This window comes from Labrus mixtus, unplaced genomic scaffold, assembly GCF_963584025.1.
Source record: "Labrus mixtus unplaced genomic scaffold, fLabMix1.1 SCAFFOLD_146, whole genome shotgun sequence".
NCBI classification, from domain to species: Eukaryota; Metazoa; Chordata; class Actinopteri; order Labriformes; family Labridae; genus Labrus; species Labrus mixtus.
The window spans coordinates 16145-27500 of NW_026870276.1; the positions used below are offsets into that span (position 1 = coordinate 16145).

General features: G+C 47.1%; 1 protein-coding gene across 1 annotated transcript in view; it reads left to right on the forward strand.

Annotated features, from left to right (window-relative positions):
* Nucleotides 1-322: 322 nt before the first annotated feature.
* The window catches only part of actr1b (actin related protein 1B), a 17190-nt gene continuing 6156 nt past the window's right edge, over nucleotides 323-11356 (forward strand). The window contains exons 1-8 of the mRNA XM_061034070.1: nucleotides 323-518; nucleotides 5830-5894; nucleotides 6650-6725; nucleotides 7823-7948; nucleotides 8886-9010; nucleotides 9815-10031; nucleotides 11031-11123; nucleotides 11210-11356. The exon at nucleotides 11210-11356 is cut by the window's right edge and continues 28 nt beyond it. Of these exons, the coding sequence (XP_060890053.1) occupies nucleotides 471-518; nucleotides 5830-5894; nucleotides 6650-6725; nucleotides 7823-7948; nucleotides 8886-9010; nucleotides 9815-10031; nucleotides 11031-11123; nucleotides 11210-11356 (897 nt within the window). The 5' untranslated portion in view covers nucleotides 323-470. The remainder of the gene's footprint in view (nucleotides 519-5829; nucleotides 5895-6649; nucleotides 6726-7822; nucleotides 7949-8885; nucleotides 9011-9814; nucleotides 10032-11030; nucleotides 11124-11209) is intronic.

Below are 11356 nucleotides of genomic sequence, written 5' to 3' on the forward strand. Positions count from 1 at the left end.
CATAAAATAATTCAACCTCTGTGTTCTGCTTAAAGAAAGTACAACATGTAATACACCTGTAATATGAGATGACTGTGCCCTTCATGTGATCAGACAGGTCAAAACAATAATTAATTAAAGTTAAATTGGATGTTTCTGTCACAAAGAGATGCTGCTGTGTCCACAGGATGACAAAGATGCTGCTGCTGACAGCAAACAAGTCTGGAACGCATGGCTTGTTGGCTAAACGCTGTGATTGACTGACGCTCATGTCCGTCAGAAATCTCCTCGTTGTGATTGGCTGCTCTGCGTGTTCGTCAAACCGCCGCGGCGCTGATGTTGTTGTGTTGAAGGCGGGCTCACAGTGAGCAGCAGAGAGGAGCGGCTCGGTGCGGAGTGACACGGCGTTATCTTTTACATGATTAAAACACTAAACAAAGAGGAATACTCGCACGGATCGACAGAAACATATCTGAAACATCCAGTCCGTCATGGAGTCTTATGACATTTTAGCTAACCAGCCGGTGGTGATCGATAATGTAAGTATGATGATGTCATTCATCCACACCCTAACCCGAGGCCTGGCTAACTGTTAGCTCGGTTAACTCTTGTGTTATAACGGTAGTTAGTGATAAACATGTCTAAAACCTTCAGTTTGCTTTTCTTATTGCACATTAAACTTACAACCATCTCTCCAGCAGCTAACGTGAAGATTTATCCAGCGCTAGCTAAAGCTGCAGCTAGCTTTCAGCACTAACCGGCTAGCTTAGCTCCAAACGGTGAGCTAGCTGTATTATGACAGATCAGACCGTGTCCATAATGCTAAACAGCTAAACAGCTAAAGTACAGAAGTGTTAGCTTCCATCAGGGATGTGAGAGCCATCGTCCTGGAGCTGTACAGGATCATGTTTCCAGATGTATTGTTAGCATAAACAGGGTTAGCATGTTGGTCACAGGACACACACACATTCACACACTGATGGTAGAGGCTGCTGAGTAAAGAGTCCATCAGTATTAACTCATCCATTCATACACATTCACACACTGATGGTAGAGGCTGCTGAGTAAAGAGACCATCAGTATTAACTCATCCATTCATACACATTCACACACTGATGGTAGAGGCCGCTGAGTAAAGAGACCATCAGTATTAACTCATCCATTCATACACATTCACACACTGATGGTAGAGGCTGCTGAGTAAAGAGACCATCAGTATTAACTCATCCATTCATACACATTCACACGCTGATGGTAGAGGCTGCTGAGTAAAGAGACCATCAGTATTAACTCATCCATTCATACACATTCACACGCTGATGGTAGAGGCTGCTGAGTAAAGAGACCATCAGTATTAACTCATCCATTCATACACATTCACATGCTGATGGTAGAGGCCGCTGAGTAAAGAGTCCATCAGTATCAACTCATCCATTCATACACATTCACATGCTGATGGTAGAGGCTGCTGAGTAAAGAGTCCATCAGTATTAACTCATCCATTCACACACTGATGGTAGAGGCTGCTGTGTAAAGAGTCCATCAGTATTAACTCAACCATTCATACACATTCACACACTGATGGTAGAGGCTGCTGAGTAAAGAGTTCATCAGTATTAACTCATCCATTCACACACTGATGGTAGAGGCTGCTGAGTAAAGAGTCCATCAGTATTAACTCATCCATTCATACACATTCACACGCTGATGGTAGAGCCCGCTGAGTAAAGAGTCCATCAGTATTAACTCATCCATTCATACACATTCACACGCTGATGGTAGAGGCCGCTGTGTAAAGAGTCCATCAGAATTAACTCATCCATTCATACACATTCACACGCTGGTGGTAGAGGCTGCTGTGTAAAGAGGCCATCAGTATTAACTCATCCATTCATACACATTCACATGCTGATGGTAGAGGCTGCTGTGTAAAGAGTCCATCAGTATCAACTCATCCATTCATACACATTCACACGCTGATGGTAGAGGCTGCTGAGTAAAGAGTCCATCAGTATTAACTCATCCATTCATACACATTCACACGCTGATGGTAGAGGCTGCTGAGTAAAGAGTCCATCAGTATCAACTCATCCATTCATACACATTCACACGCTGATGGTAGAGGCCGCTGAGTAAAGAGTCCGTCAGTATTAACTCATCCATTCATACACATTCACACGCTGATGGTAGAGGCCGCTGAGTAAAGAGTCCGTCAGTATCAACTCATCCATTCATACACATTCACACGCTGATGGTAGAGCCCGCTGTGTAAAGAGTCCATCAGTATTAACTCATCCATTCACACACTGATGGTAGAGCCCGCTGTGTAAAGAGTCCATCAGTGTTAACTCATCCATTCATACACATTCACACACTGATGGTAGAGGCTGCTGTGTAAAGAGTCCATCAGTATTAACTCATCCATTCATACACATTCACACACTGATGGTAGAGGCTGCTGAGTAAAGAGTCCATCAGTATTAACTCATCCATTCATACACATTCACACACTGATGGTAGAGGCTGATGAGTAAAGAGTCCATCAGTATTAACTCATCCATTCATACACATTCACACGCTGATGGTAGAGGCCGCTGAGTAAAGAGGCCGTCAGTATTAACTCATCCATTCATACACATTCACATGCTGATGGTAGAGGCCGCTGAGTAAAGAGTCCATCAGTATTAACTCACACATTCACACACATTCACACGCTGATGGTAGAGGCTGCTGAGTAAAGAGTCCATCAGTATTAACTCATCCATTCATACACATTCACACGCTGATGGTAGAGGCTGCTGAGTAAAGAGTCCATCAGTATTAACTCATCCATTCATACACATTCACACGCTGATGGTAGAGGCTGCTGAGTAAAGAGTCCATCAGTATCAACTCATCCATTCATACACATTCACACGCTGATGGTAGAGGCCGCTGAGTAAAGAGTCCGTCAGTATTAACTCATCCATTCATACACATTCACACGCTGATGGTAGAGGCCGCTGAGTAAAGAGTCCGTCAGTATCAACTCATCCATTCATACACATTCACACGCTGATGGTAGAGGCCGCTGAGTAAAGAGTCCATCAGTATTAACTCACACATTCACACACATTCACACGCTGATGGTAGAGGCTGCTGAGTAAAGAGTCCATCAGTATTAACTCATCCATTCATACACATTCACACGCTGATGGTAGAGGCTGCTGAGTAAAGAGTCCATCAGTATTAACTCATCCATTCATACACATTCACACGCTGATGGTAGAGGCTGCTGAGTAAAGAGTCCATCAGTATCAACTCATCCATTCATACACATTCACACGCTGATGGTAGAGGCCGCTGAGTAAAGAGTCCGTCAGTATTAACTCATCCATTCATACACATTCACACGCTGATGGTAGAGGCCGCTGAGTAAAGAGTCCGTCAGTATCAACTCATCCATTCATACACATTCACACGCTGATGGTAGAGCCCGCTGTGTAAAGAGTCCATCAGTATTAACTCATCCATTCACACACTGATGGTAGAGCCCGCTGTGTAAAGAGTCCATCAGTGTTAACTCATCCATTCATACACATTCACACACTGATGGTAGAGGCTGCTGTGTAAAGAGTCCATCAGTATTAACTCATCCATTCATACACATTCACACACTGATGGTAGAGGCTGCTGAGTAAAGAGTCCATCAGTATTAACTCATCCATTCATACACATTCACACACTGATGGTAGAGGCTGCTGAGTAAAGAGTCCATCAGTATTAACTCATCCATTCATACACATTCACACGCTGATGGTAGAGGCCGCTGAGTAAAGAGGCCGTCAGTATTAACTCATCCATTCATACACATTCACATGCTGATGGTAGAGGCCGCTGAGTAAAGAGTCCATCAGTATTAACTCACACATTCACACACTGATGGTAGAGGCTGCTGTGTAAAGAGTCCGTCAGTATTAACTCATCCATTCATACACATTCACATGCTGATGGTAGAGGCCGCTGTGTAAAGAGTCCATCAGTATTAACTCACACATTCACACACTGATGGTAGAGGCTGCTGTGTAAAGAGTCCATCAGAATTAACTCATCCATTCATACACATTCACACATCGTGACTAAAGCAGCGGGAGCACCCAGGGGTTAAATACATTGTTTGAATTTGAAAGTGTGAATACAATGCTAACATCCTGTTAGTGCTAACAATACATGACACGTTACCACAGCAACAAAAATAGAAATCCTATGCTCCTGCAATTGCAGGCAAAGTCCTGCAAACCGACTAAATTGCACAAATACCCATGTCTTTACCCATGATTCTCAACTGGTGGTTCAAGACCCAAGAGTGGGGCCGCAAAGTGGTCTTCAGTGGGCCACAGATTGTGTTCCCGGGGAAATCGCTGCCAAAAGTCTTAGCTGTGCTTTATTATGAAGAACATGTGCAGTAGGGTTGTTAACTCATACTCAGTAGGAGGAAGTGATGCACGCTAACGCTGGTCATCTGCAATTAAACGACAAGAGAAGAAGAAGAAGAATGCAAACTATAAAGTTTATGCTGCCAGTTACGTGGTGTAATGTTAGCATGACACAGAAAACGTGCTTTCTTACATCGAGGACAAAAAGGACCAACAGAAACCTGAGTGCGCTGCGGTGATGTCATCAAAACTAAATCGCGTTAGAAACGAAACATGCCGCTCATAAAGACGTCTGTTGTTCTGTCAGGTTTTCTCACATTGACACGCTGTGTTGTTTGTTACTTCTCTCCAAACTGAAAATATTTTTCCAATAAATGGATTTTAATGGTTGAAAAATTCAGAAATGTTGGTGGTGATTTGGCGATTCTGGTGTCGCTGGGTCTCCTCAGGCGAGAGCCGTTCAGAACCACTGGTGTAAAATTGCACAAATACGTTGGCAACGTTTCTTCTTTGTAGAATTTCAGACCGTGTGCAGGAGTTTGCCTGCAATCTTAAATAATTAAGAACAAGAAATGACCAAATATTGGGTGTCTAGGACTTCTATTAGTGTTGCCGTGGTAACGCACAGGTTTCAAACATGCTTTTTACTAAAATCTTATTGAACTTGAAAGATTCTGGTATGATGACTAATCTCCTGTTATTAACACTTTACACCATAATCACATCTTACCTGAATAACATATGAAACTGTGTTTGTTTGGTTATTTATTTAAAACGTTATGAAGGCAGAGAATCTGATGGGCCGCAGACCGGCTCCTCCTCAGTACTCATTTCCTCGTCTTCCATCGATGAATGATCGAATGGACACAGCAGAGACTTTAGCACAGCACCTACTGTTCTAACTTCATGTTTTCCTCGCGAGTCATGACCGCGCAGGACAAAGTGGCTTTGAGACGGGGGGGATGTGGGGCACAGGGTGTGACTGCTGGTGGCCTCCGGCTGTGTCTTATGACCTCCTCTCTGCTCACAGATGAAGATACTCAGTCTCTCTGATGTTACATGTTCTATCTGTCTTCTTGTGAAAAATATGTGCTCAATAAGAGATGTAGAAAGTACAGACAAGAAAACATATTTATATTTTCATTTCATTGTACAGTGTTCCCCTTGGTTATTTTTTGTATTATATATTTGCTTTAATACAGTGTATAGGTTCTGTACAGTTTATTTTAATTTACTTAGCTGTTACTACAACTTATTTATTTTTTTTATTTTATTTGTACTTTTCCTTTTTTTCTTATAATGCTATTCTATTTTATATATAATTTGAACTTTTTGTGGAAGCTGACTCAGGGAGAAACGCATAAAAATTTCAATGTACCTGTACTGTCCTGTACCTGTGCACATGGCAATAAACATCTATTCTATTCTTCTCCAGGGCTCGGGGGTTATCAAGGCTGGCTTTGCAGGAGACCAGATCCCCAAATACTGCTTCCCTAACTAGTAAGTGTTTGTCCTCCTTCAGCACTCCGATCACCGAGAAACGTTTCTACATCCACAGATCTTCTGCTTATCTGATTCAGATTCTCTTTATTAGCACGATAAACTTTAGTTTAGCAGCAGGAGCTCACAGAAGGTCAACGATGAAATCAAAAGCTCATACACAAATGGTCAGCAGGTAAAGCAGGTAGTTTGGTTTGCTGATGATAGCTAACATTAGCGGTGCTAACAGCCTTCAGTCCTCGCTGGAGGTTAACGTGCTGGTTTATCCTGACAGCCTACAAACTACTTCATCTTTGTTATATAGATCTAAATACTGACAAACCGCTCGGCTCCTATGAGATGCTATCTGTTCACTGTTCACTTGTTTACATCAGGGTAGCAGAGCAGGGCATAGAGTCTGTGGCTACAGCCCCGACTAGTGGAGGGAGGCTGCGTTACAGTTTGAGTACAACATGTGACCGACATCGTATTCCAACTTATTTATGATCTGCTTAACTGGCTCGTAGTTTTGTTGCTGAGTAGTCGACTAAACGCACACATCCATAAATATAACGGACCAGAAACTTGAGATAATTAATTAAATCCGAGACCAAGTTGACAAATTCATGTTGTTAATTCTTTTTTTTTTCACAAACATTAATAATCGGCACTTATTTAAAACAGGAAGCTGGATGAAGCACACTCAAATATTTATTTTGTGTGTTTTATTGACTTGTGTGTGTGTGTGTGTGTGTGTGTGTGTGTGTGTGTAACAGTGTGGGGCGTCCCAAGCATGTGCGTGTGATGGCAGGAGCCCTGGAGGGAGACCTCTTCATCGGACCCAAGGCAGAGGTAACACACACACGTAAAGTTTGACATAATCCCAAAGAAGAGTTCCTATTGGATCAAACTTTGATGATATCGTTTCCTCTGGTTCAGCACGTTTGCTGGGCGCTCTTCTCTGCTGCTGCTCGACGCGTCTTTCTATTTTGTTGGGCAAACATGAAAGTTAAAACAACCTCAAAGTCACTGTAGGCCCAAGCAGCCAATCACATCAACTAGGAAGCTTTACCTCCACTTTATAATCACATTATTCTTCTTTGTCTTTGAGAATAGCTCTGTGTTAGCGAGCCCTTAGAGCTCCTCCAGTGATCTCCTTCCTGTATTGGACTGAATCAGTTTATTGCCATACTTTAGGATCAGCAGAGCTCGATACAACATTTATAAAAACATCCTCTTGCAATGTCACTTCTGTTCCTGGCTTTTTCTTTCATGGCTGTTGCTCTGCAAAATCTCTGATTGGCTGATTGTTTTTTTCTTCAGATAGATTCAAATAGAAATTAGCAGAGCATCAGTTGCAGCCTTCCTAGCTTGAAGGCTAAGACGCTTTCTGCACTCTACACAGAGTCTCTAAATTAAATCAGCATGCAGAGTGAGAGAGTGAAAGCTTCTTTAAGTACTGCGTCTCCCAGAATCCCCAAGGCAAACATCAGCTGACGTGTCACATGATGTTTCTCCACGTCACCTCTCTTTGCCTCTCTGTAGTGGAGTCATTGAGCTGCTTGGTTTCTCTTCCCTGGAGGTTTCATGTTCAGTTTCTTTGATAATTTCTGCAGTTTGTGAAGCATGAGACATCAGCAGGCAGCCACAGGGCTCCACAGGCCTCATGCACATGAAGGAAAAACACTCATCTGATCTTCCACTGACTTTAGTTGTTGGTCAGCAGTGTTTCCCCTACGGTTAGGTTAGGGTTAGGGTAAGGTTTAGCGTTGGGTGGGTGGGGACAAACCAACATGGCGACACAGTGACACGGTGACACAATCACTTGAAGGGATCTTGGTGTTCATGTGTTACTTTTAATGACAGCTGTTGGGGGGTGCGGGCCGCCCCCCTAATATAATGGTAGGGGAAACACTGGTCAGTAATGAGCCTCTCTTTCTGCGGATCAGGAACACCGGGGCCTGTTGTCGGTTCGATACCCGATGGAGCACGGGATCGTGAAGGACTGGAATGACATGGAGAGGATCTGGCAGTACGTTTACTCCAAGGAGCAACTGCAGACTTTCTCTGAGGAGGTAAGCTCCTTCTCCTCGCTTCTCTTCTCCTCTCCTCGCTTCTCTTCTCCTCTCCTCCCCTCTCTTCTCCTCTCCTCCCCTCTCTTCTCCTCTCCTCTGCTCTCCTCTCCTCCTCTCCTCCCCTCTCTTCTCCTCTCCTCTCCTCTCCTCCCCTCTCTTCTCCTCTCCTCCCCTCTCTTCTCCTCTCCTCTGCTCTCCTCTCCTCCTCTCCTCCTCTCCTCCCCTCTCTTCTCCTCCCCTCTCTTCTCCTCTCCTCTCTTCTCCTCTCCTCTCCTCCCCTCTCTTCTCCTCTCCTCTCCTCTCCTCTCCTCTCCTCTCCTCCCCTCTCTTCTCCTCTCCTCCCCTCTCTTCTCCTCTCCTCTGCTCTCCTCTCTTCTCCTCTCCTCCTCTCCTCCCCTCTCTTCTCCTCTCCTCTCTTCTCCTCTCCCCTCCTCCTCTCCTCTCCTCTCCCCCCTCCTCCTCTCCTCCTCTCCTCCCCTCTCCTCTCCTCTCCTCCCCTCCCCTCCCCCCTCCTCCTCTCCTCCTCTCCTCTCCTCTCTTCTCTTCTCTTCTCCTCTCCTCTCCTCTCCTCCCCTCCTCTCCTCTCCTCTCCCCTCCTCTCCTCTCTTCTCCTCTCCTCTCCTCTCCTCTCCTCCCCTCTCTTCTCCTCTTCTCCTCTCCTCTCCCCTCCTCTCCTCCTCTCCCCTCCTCTCCCCTCCCCCCCTCTCATTCTCTCCTCTCCTATCCTCTCTCCTCCCCTCCCCTCCTCTCCCCTCCTCCCGTCCCCTCTCCTTCTCTCCTCCCGTCCCCTCTCCTCCCCTCCTCCTCTCCTCTCCTGTCCTCCTCTCTCCTCCTCTCCTCTCCCCTCCCCCCTCTCCTTCTCTCCTCTCCTATCCTCTCTCCTCCCCTCCTCTCCTCGCTGTTTGTCACATGTCTAAATGATTCTGTGTTTCTGCAGCATCCTGTTCTTCTGACTGAAGCTCCTCTGAACCCGAGTAAGAACAGAGAGAAGGCAGCAGAGGTGTTCTTTGAGACCTTCAACGTCCCTGCTCTCTTCATCTCCATGCAGGCCGTGCTCAGCTTGTGAGTTCAGTGTGTGTTAGTGAGAGACATAGCTGCAGTGTTTAAGACGTTTATCATCTCTTAGTGGTTTGAGAACAGACTGCTGACTCTGGATGTGTTAACCACACGGCACAGCATGGCGGCCTCGCTGCTTGTCTCTAAAGTTTCCTCTTAGTGAAAAACAACTTTAAGAAAACCTGAACGCCACAGAGGCCGTCTCACTGGGAGACTGGTGTTAAATCTACGTTTGACTGGCACCCTGTATCAAAACCCATCAGGTCATCAGCCCGAAATGTTGACTGTAGTTTGAAGGTGGTACGGACTAAACGGGGGTCTAAATGGGGGTTTAAATGGGGGTCTAAACAGGGGTCTAAACGGGGGTCTGAACGGGGGTCTAAACAGGGGTCTGAACTGGGGTCTGAACGGGGGTCTAAACAGGGGTCTAAAAGGGGGCCTAAACAGGGGTCTAAACGGGGGTCTAAACAGGGGTCTAAACGGGGGTCTGAACGGGGGTCCAAACAGGGGTCTAAACAGGGGTCTAAACAGGGGTCTAAACGGGGGTCTAAACAGGGGTCTGAACGGGGATCTGAACGGGGGTCTAAACAGGGGTCTAAAAGGGGGCCTAAACAGGGGTCTGAACGGGGGTCTAAACAGGGGTCTGAACGGGGGTCTAAACAGGGGTCTGAACGGGGGTCTAAACGGGGGTCTAAACGGGGGCCTAAACGGGGGTCTAAACAGGGGTCTAAACAGGGGTCTAAACGGGGGTCTAAACGGGGGATTGATAGATTGTGGTTATGAAGTGAACTCTGCGTCTGGCTCATGCAGGTACGCCACAGGTCGTACCACTGGCGTCGTGCTGGACTCTGGTGACGGCGTGACTCACGTGGTGCCAATCTACGAAGGCTTCGCCATCCCGCACTCCATCATGCGCGTGGACATCGCAGGACGAGACGTGTCGAGGTACCTGCGTCTGCTGCTGCGCAAAGAAGGATACAACTTCAACACGTCCGCAGAGTTCGAGGTGGTGCGGACCGTCAAAGAGGTACGAGGGCGGAGCTTAAGAAGTGAATATCTCAATCTTAACGATGTCTAATCACACCTCCTCTCCTCCTCTTCTCCTCTCCTCCTCTCCTCTCCTGCTCTTCTCCTCTCTCCTCTCCTCTCCTCCTCTCCTCTCCTCTCCTCTCCTCCTCTCCTCCCCTCATCCTCTCCTCCTCTTCTCCTCTCCTCTCCTCTCCTCCTCTTCTCTCTCCTCTCCTCTCCTCCTCTCCTCTCCTCCTCTCTTCTCTTCTCTTCTCCTCTCCTCTCCTCCTCTCTCCTCTTCTCCTCTCCTCTTTCCTCTCCTCTCCTCTCCTCTCCTCCTCCTCTCTCCTCTCCTCTCTTCTCTTCTCCTCTCCTCTCCTCCTCTTCTCTCCTCTCCTCCTCCTCCTCTCTCCTCCTCCTCCTCCTCTCTTCTCCTCTCTTCTCTTCTCTTCTCTTCTCCTCTTCTCTCCTCTCCTCCTCCTCCTCTCTTCTCCTCTCCTCTCCTCCTCTTCTCTCTCCTCCCTCCTCTCCTCTCCTCCTCTCTTCTCTTCTCTTCTCCTCTCCTCTCCTCCTCTCTTCTCCTCTCCTCTTTCCTCTCCTCTCCTCCTCCTCCTCTCTCCTCTCTTCTCCTCTCCTCTCTTCTCTTCTCTTCTCCTCTCCTCCTCTTCTCTCCTCTCTTCCCCTCTCCTCTCTTCTCTTCTCCTCTCCTCTCCTCCTCTCTTCTCCTCTCCTCTTTCCTCTCCTCTCCTCTCCTCCTCCTCTCTCCTCTCTTCTCCTCTCCTCTCTTCTCTTCTCTTCTCCTCTCCTCCTCTTCTCTCCTCTCCTCCTCCTCCTCCTCCTCCTCTCTTCTCCTCCTCCTCTCTTCTCTTCTCCTCCCTTCTCCTCTCTTCTCCTCCTCCTCCTCTCTCCTCCTCCTCCTCTCTTCTCCTCTCTTCTCCTCTTCTCTCCTCTCCTCCTCCTCATCTCTTCTCCTCTCCTCTCCTCTCCTCTCTCCTCTCCTCCTCTCCCCCCCCCGCAGAGAGCCTGTTATCTCTCCCTCAACCCCCAGAAGGACGAGACTTTAGAAACAGAGAAGGCTCAGTACGTCCTCCCTGATGGAAGCACTTTAAACGTGAGTCCACTCGTCACAGATTCCTCGCCCTCCTCCTCGTCCTCATCTCGAGCACAAACCTCTAAAACACGACTTCCTGTTTTCAGATCGGCCCCGCCCGCTTCAGAGCTCCAGAGCTGCTGTTCAGACCAGACCTGATCGGAGACGAGAGCTCGGGGATCCACGAGGTCCTGGCCTACGCCATCCAGAAGTCCGACATGGACCTCCGACGCACGCTGTTCTCCACCATCGTG